We start from the raw sequence: 26,294 nt of genomic DNA, 5'->3' as shown, positions 1-26,294 counted from the left end.
TTTGGGTTCTTCTTTAAGTTCCTGCCAACCGATAAACTAAGTCTTCAGTTACTTTCCTTCATATCACTTCTCCCTTCTTATTCCGTTATGGCAAGCACTATATCCTGGGTTAACTGAAATATTGTCCTAGCTGATCTTCTTGCCTCTAGTCTACCCTCACTCTAGTCCTCTGACAATGAATGCTAAGTGGATGTTCCTAAGTAATTACTTCAATTTATAGAATTACTGATCAGTGGCTCTCCACTCCTGACCAAATTAAGTTCAGGCTCTCATCAGCGTGGACCCTGCCTATCTTCCAGCTTTCCTACAACCTTCCTTTATATGTGTTAACATAGAGAAAACCTTACTCAGGCTGGCCTTGTGCTTTCCTGACTCAAGCGACAGGGACCATCTTTCCTGCTCCTATCTTACCTATTAAAACCTTTCTCATCCTTTTAGTCTGGTGCAGGCAGGATTGGAGATGACAGCGGACCAGAGGTTTGAGTTACTAAGGCAAAGAGCTCTCCCCTGTAATATAGAGATCATAATCCTTATATCAGGTGGTCATGTAAACAGCAAATAAATAACATTTGTTGAATTGTTGGCGTTTTCCCATCCACATTTGTTGGACCAAAATGCTGTGTATGTCCCCACACATTCTAAAATTCACACAAATTGGAGTTTATGTAAAAATTTATTTGACCAAAATGTAGAAAAAGTGATACTATTACATATGATACAGTTGCAAGAATCTAAATGGAAAGTGTGGGTTTTATTCAATTGCACAATTTGCTAGTGTATCTCCTGGGTAGTGTGGCGCTTAATAAATAGGAGTGAGGGGCAGAGGATTCAGATAAGCTAGAAGCAGGGTGATTTTTTTAGTCAGAACTGTAAACTTGAGTTGGCCCCCACACTGCTGGGGAATGTGGAATGTTTCAGCTCTGAGATGTTAACGGAGAAAGCAGAAATATAACAAAATACAACACATTATGTGCAGCCCTGTGTACAAAATACTCCATATCCAGTTTAATCAGGAGTTTCTTGGTCTTTCATTAACTTGGTCCTGAAGAAGGAATTAAAATTCTAGATAAGTAAATCTCCAATGTGCCATTCTCTCGAGTATAGAGATGAAGTTACGCCAATTTTTTAGTTTTTACTTTGCTGTCTGAGAGGGCCATTCTGCCTAATATTTGTTCACCGAAAAACAGTCTTGCTCAATTACTGATGGTCTTGAAAAAGACTGCTTGTCTGAATAGGACTGAATTCTCCAACATTCATTCCTCCTGAGTGGATGGCCTCATATCAGAGCAGATAAGCATGGGTCATAAGACATCAGCTCCTCAGAGAACTTTAGATTGAAAGAAACATATAGAAGAGCATATCAAGGATCTATTCAAAACACATTTGGCTAATTATTTATGACTCTTTTCTAAGCATTCTCATGCTGACTGCTCAGAGGATGTCTGTTCTGTTCTGCACGGCGGAGTGTGGAAAACAGCCTGGATGATCAGGTTAACCTCTCCGTGGTTTATGACTTCCCACAGTAACCCCAACCCCCTTTTTTTGGTCTGGATGGAAAATCCCCACCCATTTAAATGTGATGATCCCTGGCCTCCTACCACGTGACCAAAGGTGGACATTCTCCAACCTTTTAAACTGACCCATGACTAGACATCAGAATCTGTGTTTTTGAAAGTGTGGGGTTGTCTATTCTCCCAGGAACCAAATGCCCTCAGTCTTAAAAGAGAGTATGTATGCTCAATAGGAAATACCCTGCCTACCTTAGGAATATATGCAATTTAAGGATAAAAATAGAGCTGAAAAAACGTGTCATTTTGAAAAACAGGAAGGAACAGATTAACTGGTGCTCAAAGCTTCTCTGATACAAAATATTTGGTCATGAATTCATAATTTGCTTGACATTTCCAGCAAAGCGAAGAGGCAATAACAAAAGAAACTTCTTACAAGAGAAGAGAAAGACATGGCGCTCTGGAGCTTCTGTTGGAACAAGACTCTTCTGTTTCGGTTATATACAGTTTAGTTCGTTTAGTGTCTGATCCAGTGTCTGATGTAAGCCCACGTTCTCTTCTTTGGCCTGGGCAAGTTTTTCTGGTGAAAATTAAGAATGAGGGAAAAACAAATTAATAAGCATCTTTATTAAAAGGGGGGGGGAGAGTTTTTAAATTCCACATTGTCAGAGTGAAAGAGCAGAGAAAGTACTCTGCATTTTAATCATAGCAGAACACCATGGACTTCTAGATACTAAATACCAAATCTGGGAGTTAGATAGGGTTGGAAAATGAAATACAGGGTGCTCGGTTAAATTTGAATTTCATATAAATAAAAATTTTAATGGAAGCGTATTGCAAATGTTGCTTGAAATACACTTAACGCTCAAAATTTATTCATTGCCTATGTGAAATTAAAATTTAACTGGGTGTCTTCTATTTTAATATGCTAAATCTGGCAATCCTCGAGTCAGAACACCTGGATTTAAGCCCCGTGAAGTAAATGCCACTTAACCTAAGTCATTTAAACTTTCTAGGTCTCAGTTTCCCCATCTGTCAAATGAGGGTAATACCATTGTGTGGCAGAGGGTTATTATGAGAAACAAATGAGAAATGCTTCAGAACTTATAAAATGCTACACAAACATAAGCTTTTAGTCTGAGATATGAATGTGTTAGTACACTTTCTCTCTAGTGCTGGTTAGTCCTTGAGCTTATGGAAGGGAAATATAATCCTATAACCCATCTTTCCTTTGGAGCTTCTGATAATAGCTGTTCAAATTCCAGGAACACTTGTGTTACTGTTCCTATATGTCCATTTATGTGTCCACAGCAGTCAAACTCCAGGTAAATGCAGAATGACTGAAATTTAAGCCAGACTTGCTGCTGCTAAGTTGCTTCAGTCGTGTCCCACTCTGTGGTATGTTATTAAATGGTTGAGCTGATGAAACAAACGAAAAAAACAAACAACCCCTCCCAAACTAAACAAATCAACAAAACTCTAAGATGCCACCTAGAGCTATGCATGACAGAGCACGAGAGAAAACTGGTTTACAAGGAGTAATAGCTGATAAGGGACTAGGCCAAGACTCATTAAAATACCAGAGGAAAGCAAAATATCTCATAAAATGTGATATGATCAGCTTGGAAATATTCAGAAAGAAAACGACTGCAAAAGATGGCCACCTTTCAACTACAACTACTGAAGCTTTCATTCGAAAAAACTAGTGACGTATGGTCTGGGAGGATTCTCTCAGAGAATAGTGACCTGGGCCCGTCGAGTCTGGATTAACACAGTAACTGAGTGCCTACTGCATGCAAACCCATTTGTTCTCAGTTATCACATTTATTCCTCAATAACTCAGCTATCACTTTTATTTTGGCAGAAAAGGGCTCGACAGCTCAAACGGCAGAGCTGGGGTGCAAAGCAAGGTATCTCAACTCCAAATCCCGACCTCACTTCACCTTGCCACTTGGATTCCCTGGCATCTACTTTGTTATTAGGTCTGAGAGAAAGTAAGAGTCCCTTAAAGTGTTAATTGCCCTTGACAAATGTGACAGCAAACCCCACCCTCCACCCACTCCATCACACTGTCAACAGGTAGTAGGAGATCTACCATGGCCCTAGTCTCTGAAGCTCCACCTAGGTGCTTAGGTGGAATGACTGGATAGGCAGGGCTGCAGTTATTTCAAAGGGTGGAGGCTACATGTGTCTGGAAAAATCCCAGGAACAAATACGTGGAGAGAGCAAACAACACCCACCCCTACACCGTTTAATCTTTCCAGGGTCACACTCATGGCAATAGGTGAGGGGAGTGGTTTATGCAGAAGTTCAGGGGGGAAGCCAGGAATAGAGGAAAGTTGAGGGTGGAAGGGTGTGGGTAGTTTAGTAAAGTTCTATTTTGCAGGAATGAACATAAAGAATTGTGACAAAGGTTCCCACCTGAATAAAAAAATTACTAGATGAGGAATAAGTTATGGTGACCAAAAATAAATGATCTACTCAGAGGTTCTCATGCCACTTTCAGGTTCAAGGGGCATTCTAGAAGGTGGCTTGGACTTCAAAATGTCAGTGTTTCTGGGACAATTTGAGGTGGTGGTGGTGGGGTACAGGGGAGAACTGAACAGATTGATTATTTGAAATTTGTGGATTCTCTTGGGGAAACTGATGAGCTTTTGGTCGCTAGAGGTTTTTAACACCGACCCACAAACTTCATGCTGCTGCTGCTGCTAAGTCACTTTAGTCGTGTCTGACTCTGTGCGACCCCAGACGGCAACCCACCAGGCTCCCTTGTCCAGGCAAGAACACTGCAGTGGGTTACCATTTCCTTCTCCAATGCATGAAAGTGAAAAGTGAAAGTGAAGTCGCTCAGTCATTTCTGACTCTTAGCAACCCCATGGTCTGCAGCCTACCAGGCTCCTCCATCCATGGGATTTTCCAGGCAAGAGTACTGGAGTGGGGTGCCATTGCCTTCTCTGCACAAACTTCATGAGCCCTCACTAAACCAAAGTTCCTGGTTCTAGTTAACTATGAGGGGAGATACGTGTTGCTCAGAAAAGCTGCTTTGGAACTCCAAGAATCACCTCAATTCCTTTGTTCGGCATTCTAGCAGCTTCCATTCCCTTGCCCTGCTATGGGATGCCCTTTAATTCCTTGCAGAGTTGTTTTCTAAGGGTAGGGAATAGAGGTGAGCTTCTCTGGTGAGCTGCCTCCCAGAACTGGAAGCTGAAGTGGTGCTTCGTGAACAGTGAAGACATCGGGAACCCCAGACACCATTCTTCAAGTACAACAGAAAAAACAAGAGAAAAGGACTAAGGAGACCAAAATGCCATTGCCGCTGTCTGAATCCGCAGATGAAGTTCCATCCCAAGGTAGCTTCTTTTTACAGATAAGCCTGCTGGTTTTCGCATGTTCTGCTGACTCTCTTAAGCTGCTCAAGAGGTTGGATGAGTCTCCATTCAAAACAATTTCTATGTAAGGAAAAACTGCTAGTGGCATGCAGATACAGTTAGCTAATACATTTGAGAGCTCAGGCCAAGTTGGCTTTTGTTTTTATGTTGTCAGAAAAGAATCATATGAGCATAATTTTCTTTTCTTCAAACCAGCTCTTCATGTAAACCACTCACTTTTGGTTTCAATCACGGTCAAGGGCCTCAGGCTATGGCTCAAAGGCAGCAAGTGGAGAAAATGAAAATGGGAGGGTGTGAAGATGAGGACGGCCTGTCTTTACTTCAGTCACACAGTCACAGACACAGCAGCAGAAGGCTTGAAAGATCAACCAGGAGGCAGGAAACTGGAGCTTCTAGAAGCCCACAGGAGTGGAGGCACCACAGTGAGAAGGCAGACTTCAGTGTTGCAAGGACAGAGGGTGGCACCCCAGCTGCCTCTCAGAGAGAGGTCGTGTCGGTGAAAGCATGGGCCAGCTCCTCGCTGACAGCTTTGTATGTGAGCATCTGAGCGTACAGCTCGTCTGGAGGGCAGAGGGCCCCAAGGAGAGAGTTCAGAAGAGGTACAGGGGGTAGAATGTGAGGGTTGGAATGGAGAGCCACACATTGAGCGGAAGAAAACAACTGAGAGAACAAAGCACGAACTAGGACAGGGGTGCGTCTCACGTGAAACAAACGAGAAAACGTAAGACCTATGGGGTGATTTCTAAGTGGAGTGAAGCTCTGCAGGGGATTAGCCATAGTGAAACTTTAGAAAGAGTGGCGACTGGAAATGGTGAGAGCTTCTCCCCGCCAATCATCCCAGGTTATTTGACTTTCAGTGATGTCATCCAGTCCAAAGGTCATACTTTGGAATGGGGGCATTTTGCCTTATATGGAAACCTCACTTCCCAAACCAAACACTGGGACACACAGTTTGAAGAACGAGTTCTGTACCCTTTCTGGGTGGGACAGGCAGTTTGGGACAACTGAAATTCCAGGATTCTGGAATTTCCGGGTTACTCTGCGAAGAGCATAGGACAGAATTTTTTTTTAAAGACGAAACACTTCAAGAAATTCTGGGATACGTGGGCACCAGACTCACAGACTGGAGTCTTTATTCAGGTCTCTACGGTCTCTAAATTTCCATCTTCTCATATTGTGATAAGCTTTGCGCTCTCTGGGAGAGAGTTTTCATAAAAAATGCAAGGCATTTAAAAAATGCGAGGCGTCTCAGAAATGAGCAAATTGAAGGAAACTCTAAAGAGCTAAAAAATCAGCCATATTTGGATCTCTGTACTTACATATGGAGTTAATTATGCAGAAATATTTTAGTTCTGGAAAAATGGCAACCCTAGTTTGAATCTGATTTTGCACTGTCCCGTCCCAGGGCTCCAGACTTCCAGAAGTGACATCACTCTACTCTCCTGACGTGGATGAAGCCCAAACCAGCCTTTCCAGATTTCCCCTGACTGTGGATGTGTCGTGTAAGGGGGAGACAGAGCAAACACAATTAGATGGTGATTTCATACCTTCCAGGTCATCAATTGTCTTTTCCAGTTTCGCAACTGTTCTCTCTGCAAATTCAGCACGGGTCTCAGCCTAGGGCAATAGAAAGGAGTCACCAGGACTGCTTCAAGACCAACCCCAGGAGAATCCTGAGCCAGCTGGGTGGGAATCACACTCACCTCTTTCAGTTTGTCGGACAGAAGTTTAATTTCTTCTTCATATTTGTCCTCCTTTTCAGAATACTGCGGGAGAGATCAAAACACTACTTTTTAAAATGGAGGGAGCGGGAGGAAAGCACAAGAGAACACACATTCCCCGATGCTTGGAGAAAAGGGCATGCCTGAAGCTATGAACCTGCCTCAGAAGCAAAGTAGAGACAGGCAGCTTTCCAGGCAGATGAAATGTGTGGGAAACAGAGAGTCTGGGAGGGGATCCCTCTGGGATGTGACTGATCTCAAGACCTGACCTGACAACTCGATACACGTGTGATGAAGGCGGAGGCAGATGAATGAATGGAAACATGCCTCTCAAGGCCCTCCACAGCAGCTGGCCTAGTCTGTGTTTCCAACCCTGCTTCCCACCAGCTTCCCGCCACTTCCTAACCCTCTTCTGAGTACTCTGTGGTACCCCAGCCCTCGCCTGTGTCTGGGCCCCAGGCATGGAATGTCCCATTCCTCATTGCTGTCTGTCAGAAGGTATGTTTGTCTTTCAAGGCTCAACATAGGTGAGTATTAGCCAACCTTTATCACCTGCCAGCTGTGTGGTTAGCACCATTCCCAGTGTACAGATTAGGAAAGAGTCACGGAAGCTTTCTAACTAGTCAAGGGTCACGTGGCTACCACCTGACCAAGCCACAGCTGGAACCTGATTTTGGAATATGAGCTCCTGGCCGGCATCCTGCTCTATAGTTTTTTTTCTCTTTTTCCTCCCCCTCTAATAATTTTATTTATTTATTTTTGGCTGTGCCGGGTCTTCCGTGCTGTGAGGGCTTTCTCCAGTTGTAGCAAGTGAGGAGGGCTGCTCTCTAGGTGTACTGCACAGGCTTCTTATGTGGTGACTTCTTGTGTTGCAGAGCACAGCCTCGGGGGTGCTCAGGCTGCAGTAGCTGCAGCTCCTGACTCCAGAGCGCAGGCTCAGTAGCTGTGGTGCATAAACGTAGCTGCATGTGCGATCATCCCAGACCAGGGGTCAAACTCTTGTCTCCCGCACTGGCAGGCGGATTCTTTACCACTGCGCCACCAGGGAAGCCTCTACGGTCTTTTCTAAGGTCACCTCCTTGCAACACCTTTCCCAGCTTTCCAAATCCTTCTGTGGAAGCCCTACCACACCCTAATTACTTTGTCAACCCTTCTACTCAACTAGACTACAAGCTCTTCAAGAGTAGATCACTGCAACATCTCTCCCAATGACCAGTCTCTGGCATACCCACATTTACTCACCAACTATCCCAGCATGAAATACCCGCCAGCCACCATGCTGGGACTAATGACACAGCTCTAAACGAGACCAACAGAGTCCCGGTCTCTACAATCTAGCGAGGAAGGCATGCAATTAATTATAATAAATGTGATCAACCCTCATGGTAGGGAAAGAAGTAGGTGGGGCTATGCCGCTGAGAAATACCTAACCTAGATGAGCAATCTGGGAGGGGTGAATAGGGGGTTGCCAAGCAGAGAGAAAAGGAAGCAGCCACTCCAGGCTGACTGGACAGAAGGTTCAAAGAAAGCACTGGAAGTGGCCAACATGGAATGTCTGTGAAACTGAAGTTCAATGCAACTGGAGGGGAGTAGGAGGAGGGAGAGTGAGGAAGAGCTGAGAAAAGGGAACTCAACAGCAGGGGTGGGGAGGGGAGGGAAGGAAGGTCACGGAAGGGCCTGTACCTTCTCTCTAATGTAATGACTAATGCTCTGTCCTGTAATGACTGCTTTGGGTACTGTTTCAGCAGCAACAACAAAAAAGCCTAATTCCACCTGTGATTGCTGCCCAACCTTCTAGAAAGTATTTCTGGAGGAACCTGGGGATTCAGTTGAGAGAGAGGCTCTATAGGCTCTGTATTTATATGCTGAGGCTCTGACTTCCCTAATATGAGCCTGGCCAGGTCTCGATCTCAGATTCTAAATTCATCTTCAGGGGACTTCCCTGGTGGTCCAGAGGTTAAGACGCCTCGATTCCACTACAGGGAATATAGGTTTGATCCCTGGTCGGGAACCTAAGATCCCACATGCTGCCTTGTATGGCCAAAATAAATAAACAGATAAATAAATCCACCTTCGTAGGAGGTTGAGATAAAAGCTGGCATTAAGACCCTATGAAAGAGAGAAATCTAGCCATAGGACACCCTTTTCTATAGGAGGAAAAAAAACCTGGCTGCTGGGTACCAAAGCTACTGTTAGCAAATACAGGTCAGACCCCTGATACACTGGCATGCTCCTGCGTTCCTTGGGGGAAGAAAAAAGTCCAGCAAATCACCCTCCAGCTCAAGCCAACCACCAACCTTTTCAGATGCGGCCTCTAGAGACTTCAGGTTGTTAGTGACATTCTTGAGTTCTTCTTCCAGGTCACCACATTTTCTGCCCAAAGACAAAAGAGGATTTTTGGTGTCTTATCTTTTTGCACAAACTGCAGTCTCCTAAAAGAACTTTTCAAAAGGAGCAATCCGCACTGTCAGGGGCCCCCAGAAGGAATGTGGGGAAAAATGTTAATGGCTTTCTCTGAGACACAGTGCTGTGTACTTGTCAAAACCCCATCGTGCCAGGCAAAGGCACAGCAGGCCGAGGAGTATTGGGGAGGTTTGTAAAGCTCTTGGGATTTGGGCTCCCGCCAAGTCTGAGGCAACACGGCCTTGTGAAATCCACGATTGATGAGGCTGACTCGGGAAGGTGTTTAAGAATGAGACGCAGTGCAGGAGGCTGGGAGATGGCAATCCGAGTTTACACCGGACATGCCAGGAAGCAGGCCTGGAACGGATTTTGGAAACCAGATCTCTCTCAGCACTGCGGGAATGCTCTGGGGAGCTTGATTCCTCACCCGAGTCTGAGGGGAGAGGCTTTTGGGGTTTTGTGGTGGCAGGGGGGGAGGGGAGCTTATGGGGACTCTGGTCAAGCTTGTCACCTTTCCTCGCCACCAAGAATGTGTCCTAGCCAAACAATGACATGAAGAACGAGGCACTGAGACACAGACACGGCAGCCTGCCCTCAGTGCTCCCTTAAGAAGGCACAGCCTCCTGAGGATTCCTCTCTGGGAAAACGGGACTTCTGGGCTTCTTGGCTACTGCCCGACACTTGTATTTCCCAATACCTTTGTGGCAAGAGTCAACACGTGGGCGGTACTTCCCAGGGTGGTGAGAACAAACAGTTGCCTGTCACTCTTTGTCAGCCAGGGAAGCAAAGAGGAGGGACTGATGGATGAGTCCCAGACACCCATCCATCAACTCCCAACATAACTTACTCCCTCCCAGCTCCCCTACCAACACCCATCCACCATATCCAGAGCTGAGCTGGGCACCACCCAACCCCGCTCTGCCACTCACAGTTCGGACACCTCGGCACGCTCCTCTGCCCTTTCTAGCTCACCCTCCAGGATGACCAACTTACGAGCTACCTGCAGAAACAGGAAGGATCAATTAAGACACCCCCAAGAGCCACATCTAATAGGATACCCCATCCCTACCCGGTGCAAACAGCAAGGCCACGTCCAGCAAACTTGGGGCTTTCTGCTGCTGCTTCAAGTCTAATTTCCAAACCTAAATTCTCTCCTGTGGGCCCCAGGAAAGGGAAGGAAGAGACGAGGCCATGGGGGCAGGCAGAAGGAGAACTGAGCTTTCGTGGTCTGAAGACCCATGGCCGGGGACTGCAATTCCCCATTTTAGCCTAACGCCCAGCTGGAGGACAAAGAAAGGGGATCTGATCACTTCGTTTCCCCTTTAAGTCTAAGTCCCCACTTGTCTGGGCGTCACAGAATTTCCCAGGACTTCTGGCATCGTGGAAGATATGGTTTCCTAGCCAAGTGGCTGTCTTCGGAAAAAACAGATGTGGATGCAGAAGGACAGCTGAGCTGACCAAGAGCTTCCTTTAGGCGGCCCCAGGGCTTTCCCTATCACAGGTCCATTTCTTCCCCACTTCCTGCTACTGCCACCCACCAGCCCCACTCCCCACCACTCACCTCCTCGTATTTGCGGTCGGCCTCCTCGGCGATGTGCTTGGCCTCTTTAAGCTGCATCTCCTGAATCTCCATCTTCTCCTCGTCTTTCATGGCGCGGTTTTCTATCACCTTCATCCCTCTGCGAGGAGCAGAACTTGTCACTGCCTCCAAACACACATCACCACCTCACCGTGCACCTCCAGGCATCTGCTCATCTAAACACTTCACTGACATCTACCAAGAACCACACTCCAAAGAGGAGACTAGAGCTGCTCACACTCCTGTGCATCTTTGCTGGACGCCAGGCACCATTTTTATATGTCACAACCCCCATCCCTAGAAATAGGTACAGTACCCCCATTTTACAGAGGAAGAAGCTGAGGCATAGAGGAGCTAAGTTACTTGTTCAAGATTACACAGCCAGTAAGAGGCAGAGCTGGGATTCCAACCCTGTTAATGTGGCTCCAGAGTCCACACTCCTATAGTCTCTCACTAACTACTAACGAGGGGGACTTGTACGCCAACAGTTACCAGGATCTGATCAAAGGTCTGCGCTAGCCTGGCTGTGGGAACGATGAATTCTGCTGCATTGGGGTGGGGAGTCGGGTAGGGAGGGTGTGTTTGTATGTCACAAGGGGCTTCCCAGAAGAGAGCCCACAAGTGAACAAGGAGAGGAAAGGTATTCAGTGAGAGAGAGAGCTGTACAAGAAAGCCTCAGAGAATGGATAAAAAACATGTGGTATACACATACAATGGAATAGCACTCAGCCTTTAAAAAGAATGAAATAATGCCGTTTGCAGCAAGATGGATGGACCTAGTGGTTGGCATATTCAGTGAAATAAGTCAGACAGATGTGAAAGTCGCTCAGTCGTGTCTGACTCTCTGCGACCCCATGGACTATACAGCCCATGGAATTCTCTAGGCCAGAATACTGGAGTAGCCTTTCCCTTCTCCAGGGGATCTTCCCAACCCAGGGATCCAACCCAAGTCTCCCACATTGCAGGTGGATTCTTTATCAGCTGAGTCACAAGGGAAGCCCAAGTCAGACAGAAAAGGAGAAATATTGTATGACACCCCTTATATGTGGAATCTAAAAAGAAGTGATACAAATCAACTTATAAAACAGAAAGAGACTCACAGACTTATAAAACAAACTTATGTGGCTGGGGGGGAAGGGATAGTTTGGGAGTCTGCGATGGACATACACACACTGCTAGATTTTAAATGGATAACTAACAAGGACCTTTTGTATAGCACAGGGAACTCTGCTCAATGTTATGTGGTAGCCTGAAAGGGAGGGGGGTTTGGGGGAAAATGGATTCATGTATATGTAGGGCTGAGTCCCTTGGCTATCCACTTGAATCTATCACAACATTGTGAATTGGCTATACCCCAATACAAAATAAAAAGTACAAAAAAAGAGAAAGCCCCAGAGGAATGAAAGAATATGGCAGGGAAGTCAGGGTGGTTGCACCACAGGCCACTTGAATGACAGGCTAAGGGTTTTGCACCGAGGGAACAGGGAACCACAGGAAGGTTTCAAAAACAAGTGTGAATGGAAAGCAGAATGATGGCTGGGACTTCAGTGGGAAGAGCAGGTAAGAGGCACATATCCACAAAGCGATGGGTGAGGAAGGCCTGAACTGAAGTGGATACATCCACTGTGGGGAAGGACGGCATCCTGGGAACAGCTGGAAGTACCCTACAACTTCTGACCATGAAATGGAGCTCACCATGGCCTGCACTATGTGGAGTGGACACGGTAAACTCAGATATCTCCAAAGAAGAGGCCAACTCAGTATAATGCATCAGTGTGTATCAGGCCTGCCCACAGCAGAGGACCATTATTATACTTCTAATAAACACTTCCATTCGGACTGTCACTGCCCTTCTCAGCTAACTATCAAAACACTCTCCAGGCCCGTATGGGCTTTCCAGGTGGCACAGTGGTAAAGAATCTGCTTGCCAATGCAGGAGGCCCAAGAGACTTGGGTTCGATCCCTGGCTTGGGAAGATCCACTAGTGTAGGAAACGGCAACCCACTCCAGTATTCTTGCCTGAAAAATTCTACGGACAGAGGAGCCTGGCGGGTTACACAGTCCATGGGGTCACAAAGAGCTGGACACAACTCAGCATGCATGCCTGTACCAGGCCCTGAGATCAGCAAGCTTGGAAAATCCTCTGCAGTCAAGAAGCAATCAAAGGGACTAGCTCAAGGCCCCACAGTAAATGGCAGTGGAAGGACTTCAATCTAGATTCTTCAGCTCCCAAGTACAGAATTCTTTCCACCTAAACAGCAGTCTCTAACAAGGGTGCCATCAAAGGCTACTGGTAACATGATACCAACAAGCGAGAGGCCTTCTGACCTGCGGAGGTGCGAGAAGTGAGTGAGACACCTGGCCAGGCCGGTCTGACGGTGAACAAGGGAAGCACCTAGCTGAGGCCCCTGGCATAGCTGTGAGCAACTTGTGACTGGATCCTTCAGACTTCCACGTGGCTGCCCTGAGCTACCGCCCTCTCACTCTATGAAGTGGCTGAAGCAGAGCACGCCCCGAGATCTGCGTCCTCCCTAAGGGCCATTCTACTGTACGGCAAAGAAACTTCCTGCTTAGACAACTCAAAAAGTCAGTCTCCAAGATTCTCCAGTTGGTTTAGCCCCTCCAGTGTAAGGGTGCGACAGAACCATCAGGAACGGATCCTTGGGAGAAGTTTATACCAGAGAACTATGGTGCATGAGTGCCAAGTTGCTTCAGTCGGGGCCGACTCTTTGCGACCCCATGGACTGTAGCCTGCCAGGCTTATCTGTCCATGAGGTTCTCCAGGCAAGAGTCCTAGAGTGGGTTGCCACGCTCTCCTCCCGGGGACCTTCCCGACCCAGGGATCAAATCTGCATCGGTTGCATCGGGAGGCAGGTTCTAGCGCCACCGGGCAAACTTGAAAACTACGGCGGGTGAGTCCAGTGAGATTTCTGGTGTGATGTTGTGGCAGACACGTGAGGACCACCGGCCCAGCCCGCACCACCACCACACAAGGAACCCACTGACCATCACACAGAAACGGCCACATCTGTGAATTACACAATCTGCCCATAGTCCTCCAGAGCCCGCACCAAGGTGTGCTGCTTGAGAGGACACAGCACCCTGCTGGAGGCAGAAGGAGAATGCCCTGGAGGTAAGAAGTGCTATCAGTTGCAAATACATTAATCGGAGTGGTTTGTGCATGTCCCTGACACACAGTCCAGTGACCCAAGGCCTGAAGCACTGCTAATAATCATTCATGCAGACAGCCCATTCCCAGTTTTCATCCCCCATCTTCTCATATCACCCTGGAAACCAATGTCTTGAGAATGCTGACAACCAGACACACAGTGACTTTCAGAGAGAACAGGAGACAGCGCTCTGCAGACTGACTGCCGACTGCAGCCTTATATCTGCCTGTTTTCTGCCTTCCTCTGTTTGGTGGTAGTTTTCCTTCATAACCGCCACGTCAAATGCCTCCACACACAGCATGATGGTTTACAAGGTATGGTTGCCCATCTGTATGTATGTGTACACACGTGTGTCCTTGGGACCTCACTGACTCTCACCCCAGCTCCAGGAGGTTGGCAGTATGGCAGGACCCCAATTTCCCTGCAGTAAACGCTCATGCCACCGGGCTCAGAGCGTCCTCACCTCTCACTCTCATCTGCAGCCTTTTCTGCCTCCTCCAGCTTCTGCAGGGCTGTGGCCAGTCGTTCCTGAGCCCTGTCCAACTCCTCCTCAACGAGCTGGATGCGTCGATTGAGAGCTGCCACATCACCTTCGGCCTAGAGAGGTCAGAGGTGGAACCAGGTTAAGAAGGAACTAGGTCAGCCAGCCTTCCACTCACACAGTGCCCTTTTCTCCAGCTAACACGCTTCCCCCACCAAAGCCCACCCAGGAATCCAGGCGGTAAGGAATTCAGACTGTCTCTTCTGGACAATGTGAATTTTCCATATGATCTTTTCCGCCAAATGTCAGTGAACACTGCCCACGACAGGACAGGCTGTGAAGTCATTATGGGCTTCCCTGGTGTGGCGCTAGTGGTAAAGAATCCATCTGTCAATGCAGGAGATGTAAGAGACGTGGGTTCAGTCCTGGGTCAGGAAGATCCCCTGGAGGAGGAAATGGCAAGCCGCTCCAGTATTCTTGCCTGGAGAATCCCCATGGACAGAGGAGCCTGGCGGGCTACAGTCCATGGGGTTGCGAAGAGTTGAACACGAGTGAGCACAACACTCAAGTCAATACAGGACAGAGAGAGAAGTAAGCTGCATCTTCCAAGAGGATGGTGCTGGCCTCTCCATGGGACTTCTAGAGAGCAAGGCCACCAATCAACGGGCTCACTGTCATGTAAGGTCTGCTCCTAGCCACCTGAACGGTAAGACAAATCCAAGACTCTGGACGCCTCAGTTATACGCTGACTGTACAGTTGGGGCAGTGGCGGGTAGGGGTGCTGAGTGGGGGCAGCCCGATGGAACTCCATCCTTAATCAAGGCTGGCTGAGAGATGTAGGGACAAAATGATACAAGAAAGCAAAGAAAATTTGGTTACAAGCACAGAGAGATGGCGGAACGGTTTTACTGGCTTTTCACCTACAAGGAAGGTAATAAATACGTTGGCATGCATAAGAGCAACAATTCAAGGATCAAAATGTACTGGTCAGAATCCTTGCTCCGCCAGCGTTCAGCCATGTGGCACGGAGCAGGCAGCCTCCCTACTTGCTCTGAGCCTATCCCAGGGCCTGTTTCCTTCGTACCTTTCTGGGGACTGTAATACAAGGGTGTGGCATTGCAGCTGGCATGTGGGAAGTCCCACAAAGGGCAGCTCTTGCGGCCATGATTTCTCCCCCATTTAATCCTCATGGATCTCACCCATTTTACAGTTGGGAAAACTGAGAGATGCAGGAGCGGTGATACAGTCTTTTTCAGTGTCCCAGAGCTGGCAGGGAACAGATTCTTGAGCCCTAGACCAGGGTTCTTCCATTGCCAGATCTACACTCTTGGGTCCTGTGGGGGCTTTGAGGCCTCACACTTAAGAATATTAAGAACTGGTTAAAACGGGGCCCAACCGACGGGAGAAGTATAGTCACCCTGGCTTCTTCAGAACAAGACAAAGAATCTCCGAAGGGGAGGGCTGTAAAAAATTAGTGGAGTAACAGAATGAGGCCACAGTTGCTGAAAAAACACAGACTCAGGAAACTTTTCTCAGCTCCACTATCCTAATTGCGGAAGGAGAGGAAATTCCCCCAGGTGTTTCTGATCACAGCTTCCTCCAGAACACCAGTTTGGAGAATCCATTTAAACCACTGATGAGCTATTTTAAGAAATGTCACCCACTCCTTCCAAAGAGTGGGTGCTTTTTATTCTTCTTAAAATTAGATGAATCTTCACTCCTTCAGCAACTGGGGCAGGAATGGACTCCTCCCCTCAACGTTTTTTTAGTACACTCACAAAACTGTGTAACCAACACCACCATCTAATTCCAAAAGTTGTCACCCCAAAAAGAAACCTCACACCCATCAATAGTCAAGGCACTGATTTTTTAGATCACGCAGCGGTGCCTGATTCATGAGTAGGTTTTGTTTTTTTTAAAAGAGCCCCTCCTTTTATGGAGGATTCTGAATCCCGACAACCATGCTTTTGGCACATTTTCAACTATCTGGGACGGAAATAGTTCTGAGATACATTCTTCTATGTACAGATATACATATATATATATTCTTGAAAAACTGCTAGTCACTGCTAGTCATTTTGGGCTCCACCCCTTCCTGCAATCAAAGCTTCTACAGTCTACAAAGGATTTTCCTTATAAGGTAAAAGAGGCTTGCTAGATACATGTGGCAAAGCAACAGGAAGATGTCGGTTAATCACACAAAAATCTAAACCAGCTGTCGGGAGGCAGACCCAGAAGTCTGCCACACGCCGGTTCTTGGCTTTCTCTACAAGAGCCTGAAAAAGGCCTCCCCTCCCCCCTGGGCTTCATTCCTTCTAACCAGGAACCTTCTTAAGGCTTTCTCCCCTTTTCCTGACCAAGAGAAGCATGCTTTGAAAAGTGAACTTTTTAAGAAGTTCGAAACTTTTCCAAAAACATCTTTCCTCCCAACTGGATGGTCCCACTCGAGTCTTGGCTCCAAGCTGAGGGCCATTTTTAAGCAGGAGTAATTGTCCTCCAGCGAGATGGCTTGGGATGAGATCAGAGGGAGGGTTATGCCGGTTACGTGTGTGAAAGAGGCCAAACCAGCTACTGTTGGGAGGCTTACACCAGGTTTCTAAGGGCTCTTCACGCCAAGGCGGCCCTTGCAGGATTAAAGGCTTTGACTCCAGCCAGCACGGAAACAAGCCTTTGGGAGGGTGGGGGGCGATTCTTACCCAGATCTATCGATCCCCACGGCAGTGCCCTCTGCCTGGGCATCTTTTCCACTTCTGGGGTCCCACCCTGAGTCTCAACACTCCAGCTTCCCGAGACCCTGGGCCTCCACACTCTTCCCCCAACTTTCTTTCTGAGTCTTTGCAGTCTCTTGTCCCAGCAAACTCTTACTTATTCTAAGACTGCTCAGCCTCCATATTGAAGCTTATCCCACTGGCTGGTTCTTTCTGTCATGCTCCCAGGTAACAGAACACAAACCCCCGCCACCCGCCATGGTAATCAGCCTTATCTGTCTGACTCCCCTTGCCCCCACTAGGCTGTGAGCTCCTCTACGTGTAGAATGTGGGGAGAAAAGCGCAAGAATAGAGCACCCAGTAGGTGCCAGGCAGAGAGGTTTTCCTCCACAGTCCCTCTCAGCAATCCTACGGCGAGGGGGTGGGGGCGGCATTATTGTCACCCCGACTTTGGAGACACGCTCCTCCTAGGAGTCAAGTACCAAGTGGGATGGGATGGGATGGGACTGGAATACAGATCTCTCTCCAGTTCCAGAGGTGGCCACCACCTGTCCCATCCCAAGGGTCATCAAGGGACGGAGAGAGGGCGGTGAGCCCCCCTGCCTCCATTCAGCCCCAGGCCTCGCATTTTGCAGCGGCCGCACACAAAACGACCGTGGGTCGAGGGCCCCGAGCTAACATTCCAAGGGGCTTCGCGAGCCAGGCAGGGTCCCGCGGCCTTCGTTCCCGCAGGGGACCAGCTGGGGAGGGAAAGGCCGGCGGCTCGGGGACTGAACTTCCGCCCCCCGCCTGGAGCAGACACGTCGCCGCCGCGCCCCTGGGAACAGCTGGGAAAGTTCGGCAGGAACCGGGAAGCCCTAGGAGGTGGCGAGAAAGTGCGGCGCCTCCACCCCCACCTCCAGTATCGGCCGGTCCAACCCCAGACAATGGAAGCTCAACGTTTTCACTCTCACTTCCCGCTCCTAGGTGGAGCCGCAGCTCCCCGCCCTCTCCCGCCCGGACCCAGGCGCCGGCGGCGGCGAGTCGGAAGGCAGCAGGGTGCCCCCTACCTCCACTCCCCACTCCTGGATCGCGCACCCCCCTCTTACATCTCTCCCATTTCCCGCTCCACCAGCCCCGCCCGACCCGGATGCGGCGCCCCCTCCCCCCGTCCCAGGCCAGGGAAGGAGAATGGCGGTGGAGGATGGGGTCTCTGCAGCCGGTCCGCGATCCGGAGCGCTGGGGCCCGAGGGTGCGAAAGTGGGATCAGGAGGGGGCGACAGCGGATGGCGGGCGGGGAGCGCGAGAAGCGGGTGGCACCGGGAAAAGGGAAGAAAGGAGGGTGACGGCGGGGCCGGGGGTGCGGGAGCCCGGGCGCGCGGGGCCAGGGCGCGGGCTCTCACTTTCTCGCGCCGCTCGCGCTCGCCGTCCAGCTCGCGCTGCAGGCCCTGCGCGCGGTCCTCCGCCTCATCTGCTTGCTGCTGCAGGGCCTGGATCTTGCGTTTCACCGCCTCCAGGGAGTTGAGGCCAGCCATGGCGCGGAGGCGCACGCAGAGGGCGGCGGGCAGCGGGCAGCGGCGGGCGCTCGGTTCGGCTCGACTCCGGCAAGAGCTGCAGCAGCCGCGCCCCGGCCCCCGAGCCTTTGCCTGCACCGGGGCCGCCCCCGCCTCTCCCCGCCCCCGGCCGGGCCGCCGTCGGGGCGATGAGGTCACCCGGCCGGGCAGCCGACGTCAGCACCGCTGGGGGAGGGCCTGACGTCGGCACCGCTGGCCGCAGCTGCTGGAAAGTGCCCCTTTTCGGGACTTATTTGGAGAAAGCGCCGCGAGGCACCGCCTTCTCCTCTTCCTCCTCCTCTTCCTCGAGCGCTTCCCGCCCGCCCGGCCCCCGGGCTCCTGCCCGGCCCGGCCCGGCCGGGCCCGGCCGCGGGCGCCCCCGTTACTGGGCACGTACGTCGGAGGCTTTCTTCTCTGTCAGCTCCAGCTTCTCCTGCGCGTCTTTCAGGTTCTCGGAGTATTTGTCCAGCTCATCCTCTGTCCCCTTAAGCTTCTTCTGGAGGTGGGTCAGTTCCTCCTCCACCTGGGGACAGATCGGGGGACGCATCAGCCTAGGGGGCCCCGTCCTCGCGGTGCAGACGTGCCCCCCCCACTCACAAGAATCCACGTTTCCTGATCTGTGAAACAGGGAGAAAAATGTTCTGCCCCCCTCACTAAATGCAACACTCATCCCTATTAACATGGCTTTCACATCCTTCCCTGTCCTGGGACCAGCTGTGTTTATCTTTTTTTGGGGTCCCCCAGTACTCTTGCAGAATCTATCACAGCTTTTGAGAAACAAGTCCCGACACGCTTTCTAGAAACTCGGGTTCAATTTTGCAGGCTCCCTGGTGGAGTCTCATACTCTGGCCTGGGCCATCCCCCTACCCTCAACCTTCCCAACATTGGCAGCCAGACCCTACCTCTGGGGAGAACCTGCCAGGGCTCCCTATTGCCCAAAAGGGTGAAAAAATGAAAGTGTTGGCCACTCAGTCGTGTCCCACTCTTTGTGACCCCATGAACTGTATAGCCCACCAGGCTCCTCTGTCCATGGAATTCTCCAAGCAAGAATACTGGAATGGGTTGCCATTTCCTTGTCTAGGGGACCTTCCTGACCCAAGGAGCCAACCTGGAACCTGCCATGGTTCCCTGTTGCCCAAGAGAGTGGTTCTCACAAAATACCCTGAAGGTTTGAAAGGCTCAACCCCTGCCCCTGTCCCCCACTGCTGGGACTTCGTGAAGCTTACTGGAAGAGAGCTACTCCTTAGAGATCACTTTCTTGGAAGATTCAGGTTAGGGCTTTTCAGTTCTTGCAGTCTGGCTTGTGTTTAATAAAAATGTCCCCAACACTCCCCAAATTTTCAGTCCTTTTCATTTATCCAGAGAGGCTTGCCCCCTCCCGGCACCCCCAGTTTGAGAAGTCCTATGGAATACAAAGACCCCTTAACCTTTCCAGCACCCCCCCCACCACACCAGTCAAGGGTCAACTCATAAAGCTTCTCTGTCACCCTCCTTCCCTCTGCACCTCCCCCTCCTGCCCCTAACTTTGGGCTGGGGTGCTCAGTCCCGCTCAAGTTTTGATCTGACTTTATGTCTCAGGTGGTTTGACCCCTGGTCCTATTCATGCTGCCAAGGTGAGCAGACAGCCCTCATGGGCTCTGCATCCTCCTCCTGCTTCCTCCTCATAGCAGGAAGCCCAGAGAGGTGGAGTGACTATCCGTGGATCACCCAGCACTGGATTTGAATCCACATCTGAACAAGCCCTCCTAACCGACCTGCTTTCCTGCAGCCCCCTGCGGCTTGCTCCTGTTCCGTCCTGAGACGATGTGCAAAATGTGCCAGGCGCTGTGTGTGCTGTGTATGTGTTGCACATATGCGTGTGTGCGCACATGCAGATTCTTAACAGGGCTGCTATCCCAGCCTCCCATTCCCAGGACTTCTGAGAGTCTTACTGAGGAGCTGAGGAATGGAAAAGGGGTGGGGGGTCCGAGGAGGAGGAGGGTGGCTGCAGCTTCCGCCTACAACAGGGTTCACCGGCCCTGACCTTGACATCTAGGCAAGGAGCCCGGAAGGCTCCAAATCCCCGTTGTCTGACCCTGTCCCCCTTTCTGGCCTCTGTTGTCATCTGCAAAATGGAAGCCTTGACCTGGTGGTCTCCCAGCACCCTGGCAGCTGCTTTTGAACTTCCGCTTTCACGGAGAAAATGAGCCAGTTTCCTTAAAGAAACAGGTCAGCCCTGACCCAACATCCACCTGACTTCCTTCCAGCCCTGTACAGTGCAGCATTTCCTAGGTGCTAGGACTTCCCCTGACAGTCCAGCGGTCCAGACTCTGTGCTTCCACTACAGGGCATGGGTTCGATCCCTGGTCAGGGAACTAAGGTCCTGCCTGTGGTGGCCCCCAAATTTTCTTTCTACAGCAGCATTTCCTTGGTGCTGTGTGCCAGGTGCAATGCTCTTTTAACATGAAAGACTGAGGGCAGATTCTGCAGCGTCAGGCTCAATTGGCGGGTGTCAAGATCGTTTTTGATGACGTTTTCTGGACAGTAAAGGGTAGGGACTGTGATAAGGTGGGCAGGGGGCTAAGAAGCAGTTAGAATGTGCCAGCGTCACAAAAGGGGAAAGTGAAAGTGAAAGTGAAGTCTTGTCTGACTCTTTGCGACCCCATGGGCTATGGCCCACCAGACTCCTCCGTCTGTGGGATTCTCCAGGCAAGAGTACTGGAGTGGGTTGCCATTTCCTTCTCCAGGAGATCTTCCCAACCCAGGGATCGAACCCAAGTCTCTCGCATTGCAGGCAGACACTTTACCATCTGAGCCACCGGGGAAGCTCAAAAGGGTAAACAGTCCCTAAATGAAAATGGGGCCTGCCTGAGGCCCTTCAAAGAGGGCATTTGAACCCTTGTCAGACTGACTTCAAAGCTGGTTTGCTTGACTGCTAGACTAGGCTGTGCGCACGGCCCAGCAAGCCCTCCTCCTTTTGACCTCCCCACCCAGGTCCCTCCCCTGGGTGGTCTGCACTGTTGCACTGGGCCCCTAGTCCCTGTCCCACCCTCTGGCCCCACCCTGACCCCTGGGGCAGGGGTACGCCTCTGTGTTTGGCTCTGTCTCCCTTAGGGATTTCCCCGATGGCTCAGCTGGTAAAGAATCCACCTGCAGTCCAGGAGACCCAGAGATGTGGGTTCAATCCCTGGGTTGGGAAAATCCCCTGGAGGAGGAAATTCTCCAGTATTCTTGCCTAGAGACTCCCCTGGACAGAGAAACCTGGTGGCTACAGTTCAAATGGTTGCAAAGAGTCGGATTCGACTGAGTGACTAAGCACTGCACAACCCCTGGGGCTGGAGCAGTTACTGAAGCCCTTACGTCACTCGGCTCCAGTATCGCGCAGCACAGGACTGGGCTCAACGCTCACCATGGAACCCCAGGGAAAGTTTGCAGAATGAATCATTGATACAATTGCCAGTCCCTCAGTGGTTGGAGCCAGGTATGGAAAAATAAAGCTGACACGGGTCGGGTTCCTGTCCCTCTGAACTGCACACACACAAAGCACCTAGGATGTGTGGTGTCTTGCTGGGGAGGCTGAGCCTCGCACTGGCTCTCCAAGGTCTCCCTCAAGTCACTTCCTTCTTAAAGCCTCAGTTTCTCTGCCTGTAAAATGGCCAGGAATGTCGTGGACGGCAGACCTTAGTCCCTGCAAATGGGGCCTTTGGGCTGGGCTGAGGCAGGATGTGGGGTCAAAGGCCAGTTGGGGCGGATGTCACTGCCCTGCAAGGGGTGTGGCAGGAAGCAGGCCAGGGAGGCCCGGCCCATTCCCATACTGCGCAGAGAGGGTTTGGAATGGGGGCTTTGCTGCAGGATCCCTGAGGGTCAGGCTGGCCCAAGACCCGTGCTCTCTGGCCTCTGGAAGCATAAGGCACTCCGAATAAGCTTAGCCTTTCGTGATCTCCTGCCTTTGTTCCCAGGCAGAATGGGCTATCTGCTCTATAGGGCTCAGGCTTCTGCTTTGCACCTCTGGAATCTTACGTACCCTCTATCAGAAGGCATTGTCCCCATTTCTCAGATGAGAACACTGAAGGAGCTCAGTGAAAGAGCAGCAGCAATGTGCCCTGGTTACAGAGTTAGATGATCTGGACTGGATGTGAGCACAAGTCCATGGGGTAGCAAAGAGTGGGACATGACTGAGCATGCATGTGTGAACCACCCTAGTAGGCAGCTTTGGGCAAAAAAAAAAAAAAAGAAAAGAAAAAGAAAACAGAATGAAAATCCAATTGGAGGTCAGAGACCCTATCCCCACCTCGTTGGCCATGCAGCTGGTGGGATGCTTTGAGGAGCCTTCGCTTTTGGACTTGTGTCTGCCCTGGGGCTTCCCTCGTGGTTTGGTGGTAAAAAAATTCTGCGATTCAGGTGATTTGGGTTTGATCCCTGGGTTGGGAAGATCCCCTGGAGAAGGAAATGACAACCCACTCCAGTATTCTTGCCTGGAAAATCCCATGGATAGAGGAGCCTGGCAGGCTCTAGTCCATGGGGTCACAAAAGAGTCATACAGGACCGAGCAACTGAACAACAACTGCTTTGGTAGAATATGCTATATCAGTCACTCACACCTTAGTGCGAGTTAGAGCCATTAAATTGCTTTTATCTGAATCCCTGGCTAAAGCCCTCATGCTGAATGTTTAGTCGCTCAGTCATGTCCAACTCTTTGCAACCCCATGGAATGTAGCCCGCCAGGCTCCTCTGTCCATGGGGATTCTCTAGGCAAGAATACTGGAGTGGGTTGCCATGCCCTGCCGCAAAGCCCTCATGGTAAGTGCTAAATGATGGATGGAGGCCGCAGCTCAGGGCCAGCACAGGATGGGCGTTTGTGTTTGCCAGGGAGGGAGGAGGGTTTGTGGCAGGGAGCACTGAGGGTGGGGCTGTCCTGTGCGGATATGTTACTTAGGGTAGCTCCGGGACACTGGGGGATGGGGAGCCCAAAGGGGAAGTAGGGTGGGGTAGGAAAGAATCCTGAGTTACTGGAGCGCTTACAGTGCGCCGGGTACCACGCCAAGGGCTCCACCTGCCTCGTCACCTCTAGTCCTCCCACGGTGGTAAGGGAAGCAGCACTGTCACTTCCTCATTTCACACATGTAGCCGCAGAGGCACAGAGAGGTGAAGCTGGCTTCCCTGGTGGCCCAGCGGCAAAGCATCTGCCTGCGATGCAGGAAACCTGGGTTCGAGCCCTGGGTTGGGAAGACCCCCCTGGAGGAGGGCATGGCAACCCAGTCCAGTGTTCTTGCCTGAAGAATCCCACGGACAGAGGAGCCTGTTGGGCTACAGTCCACAGGGTCACAAAGAGTCATACATAACTGAGGTGACCTAGCGTGCAGCAAGCACGCCCAGTGCCTGAACTGTGAACTTGGCCGATCTGAGCTCAGAGCCTGCACTTTTACCTGTTGAGCTGGCCTGGCGCCCAGGATGGGCAGGGCTGGGCACTTGGTGTCACCATCCTGGGCGCCTCCTGGGGCTTATCAGAGACCCTGAAGCTCCCCAGGGCCTGGCAGTTGACCCCAGGTGGGGCAGGCTACTGTGGAGGGATCAAGACTCCCTTCCCTCCTCTTACTGGCTGCTCTGACCACCCAGACCCAGACAACTGACTCCTGTTCTCTGCCCCAAGCCAAGGTCTTGGGACTGTCCAGCCCAGCCCCCTTCCATTGGCTCTCTGATGGATCCCTGTTGTCCGGGCCCCTGGGAATCTTATCCCCAAAGCTCTGAATCCAGGGCCTCTGCCTGCCAGAGGCACCCCCACCTTCCCCTGCCAGGCTCACAGCAAGGGCACCCTCAGAGACACATTGAGATTCTCAAGTTCACCCTGAAATCTCTACCCACCCCAGTCCCCAAACCCTCATCAGCTGCTGTTGCAGCCAGTCACAGCTGTCTCACCACACACCCATACCTTCGACCACACTTCCCAATCTGTCACCCACACTCACACAACAGATACCCCAACAGAAACACAACCACACAATAGGCGCACACATACCCTGACAAACATGCACGCACCCATGCCAGCCCAAATGCAGTCACCGCAACACACACACACTCGCCCTGACACACACAATTTCATCAACATCATGTCAACATTTGCACAAGAACACACAGCTAGTCTCTTCCCCTGTTGGTAAAACCCAGGGCAATACCACCATCAATACTCGCTCAGACTCATAAACACATCCATACTTTTTCACACCCACTGTCAACAGCTACACACTCAGGCCTTCCTCGGCACACGTATTCTCAGTCACCTTCAGGTCTCCACACAGCCAGAACGCACAACGCATGTAGACACACAAATGCTCAGACGCACACAAACACCTTTCACATACACACAGCAGCCCTAAACCACCCCTTCTGACACACCCCGCGTGGTGATCCCCTCACCCCAACACACCTCCTCAGACTCTCGTCTTTGCACACACATGCACAAGCAACCCACACAAATGCCCCTCCCTTTCTTACACGCTTTCCCACTCTGTCTCTCACTCACTTTGCTCCCACTGGCCTTGCTGGAAGTGGGTGCAGTCGGCCCCCTCTCTCCCAGCCCAGGAACCCCTCCAGGGAAGACAATAGTCCCCTTACTCTCTCTCAGCCAGAGCATCACCCCCTGTCTCAGCCCCGGTCTCCTAAGTCCTAAGATTTCCTGAGATTCCCACCCTCCACCCCAGAACGTCACCAGCTCAGAGAGGGTGCTGGGCAGCCTGGCGCGGCCCAGCGGAGGTACATCACCTGCTTGCACTTCTCCTCGGCGGCTTTCTTGTCCGACTCCGCCTGCTCGGCCCGGTCGATGGCGTTCTCCTTGTCCAGCTTCAGCATCTGCATCTTCTTCTTGATGGCCTCCATGGCTGCGTGGTGGGGGCCGTGGGCGCAGAGAGGGCTGCGGCGGCTGTGGCGTCAAGTGAGCAGCCAGGGCGGCGGAGAGGTCCTTATAGGCTCCCGGGGTGCACCGCCCTGCTGTGGGGTGAGTCTTGGAGGAGGCCCAAACGCAGGCCGCCTGGGCCAGCCGCCACTTGCTTGCTTGCTCAGGAGGACTTGGCCAGCTCACCGGCCTCCCTGCAGCCCTCGCCTTATTTGGGCCTAGGATTTTCTCAAAGGGGGAAAAAAAAAAAGCCAGACCCATTTCCATTTTTAACCTGGTGATACAGGTCCCGTGTGGGCAAGCGGGCACAGGGCTGGCCTAGGAGGATGAGGCTGGCCTGTGTACCGGCCTCAGTTTTCCCATCTGTGGTTGGGTGGGCTGAAGAGGGCTGGTGGGTGGGTGAGAGTTGGAGTGAGGTGGGCAGAGGAGGCTCCTGTTCTTTCTTCTCCCCGCTCTTTCTGGGTCCCTCCAGGTACTGGGGATCAGGGCTGCACCCTGTCTTCTGCCACCCCTGGGGGCCTCCCTGGATAACTCCCACCTCTGACTGCCCAGTCTGTCTCCTTGTGTTTATCTTCTGTCTTCCTTTTGGTAACTGTCTCTTGTGTCTCTCTCCTGCCTTTGTGTCTCTCTCCATCTCGTTTTGTTTCTCTGTCTCTCTGTCTCTTTGTGTCTTTCTCCGTTTTCCTCTTCCTGTCTCCCCGTCTCTTTGGGTCTCTCCCCTTTTGGACTTTCTCTGTATCTCTTTTTCTCTCCTCCCCCCCTCCACCTTGCCCCCGTCTCTTTCTCTGCGACTCTGTCTCTCTCTGTCGTCTCACCTGCCCCTCTGGATCTGGCTCACCAGGGCTAAATGGACCCAGGCTGTCTTTCTCTAGGAATCTCTGGGAGGCCAAGGCAGGCCCAGACCAGACTCTGAATGCCTTCCTTGACTCTCGCCC

The 26,294-nt window shown here is 51.0% G+C and overlaps 1 protein-coding gene across 3 annotated transcripts; it reads right to left on the bottom strand.

Annotated features, from left to right (window-relative positions):
• Positions 1–654: 654 nt before the first annotated feature.
• Positions 655–25,395, bottom strand: TPM4 (tropomyosin 4). 3 transcript variants are annotated; one of them, XM_040241038.1, is made up of 9 exons: positions 25,230–25,395; positions 18,889–19,014; positions 14,234–14,367; positions 10,583–10,700; positions 9,951–10,021; positions 8,916–8,991; positions 6,601–6,663; positions 6,445–6,514; positions 655–2,088 (listed from the first exon to the last, which is right to left on the bottom strand). In XM_040241038.1, exons 1-9 carry the CDS (start codon positions 25,341–25,343, stop codon positions 2,006–2,008), a joined length of 855 nt encoding a protein of 284 aa, XP_040096972.1. In that variant the 5' UTR covers positions 25,344–25,395; the 3' UTR covers positions 655–2,005. The 3 variants fall into 3 exon arrangements, with proteins under 3 accessions (XP_040096972.1, XP_040096973.1, XP_040096974.1); XM_040241040.1 differs by lacking the exon at positions 655–2,088 and adding an exon at positions 5,360–5,457; XM_040241039.1 differs by lacking the exons at positions 18,889–19,014; positions 25,230–25,395 and adding an exon at positions 18,342–18,656.
• Positions 25,396–26,294: the final 899 nt, after the last annotated feature.

Source organism: Oryx dammah, unplaced genomic scaffold, assembly GCF_014754425.2.
Source record: "Oryx dammah isolate SB20612 unplaced genomic scaffold, SCBI_Odam_1.1 HiC_scaffold_5, whole genome shotgun sequence".
Classification (NCBI taxonomy): domain Eukaryota; kingdom Metazoa; phylum Chordata; class Mammalia; order Artiodactyla; family Bovidae; genus Oryx; species Oryx dammah.
Note: the sequence above shows the minus strand (reverse complement) of the source record. Positions and strands in the feature narration are given on the sequence as shown.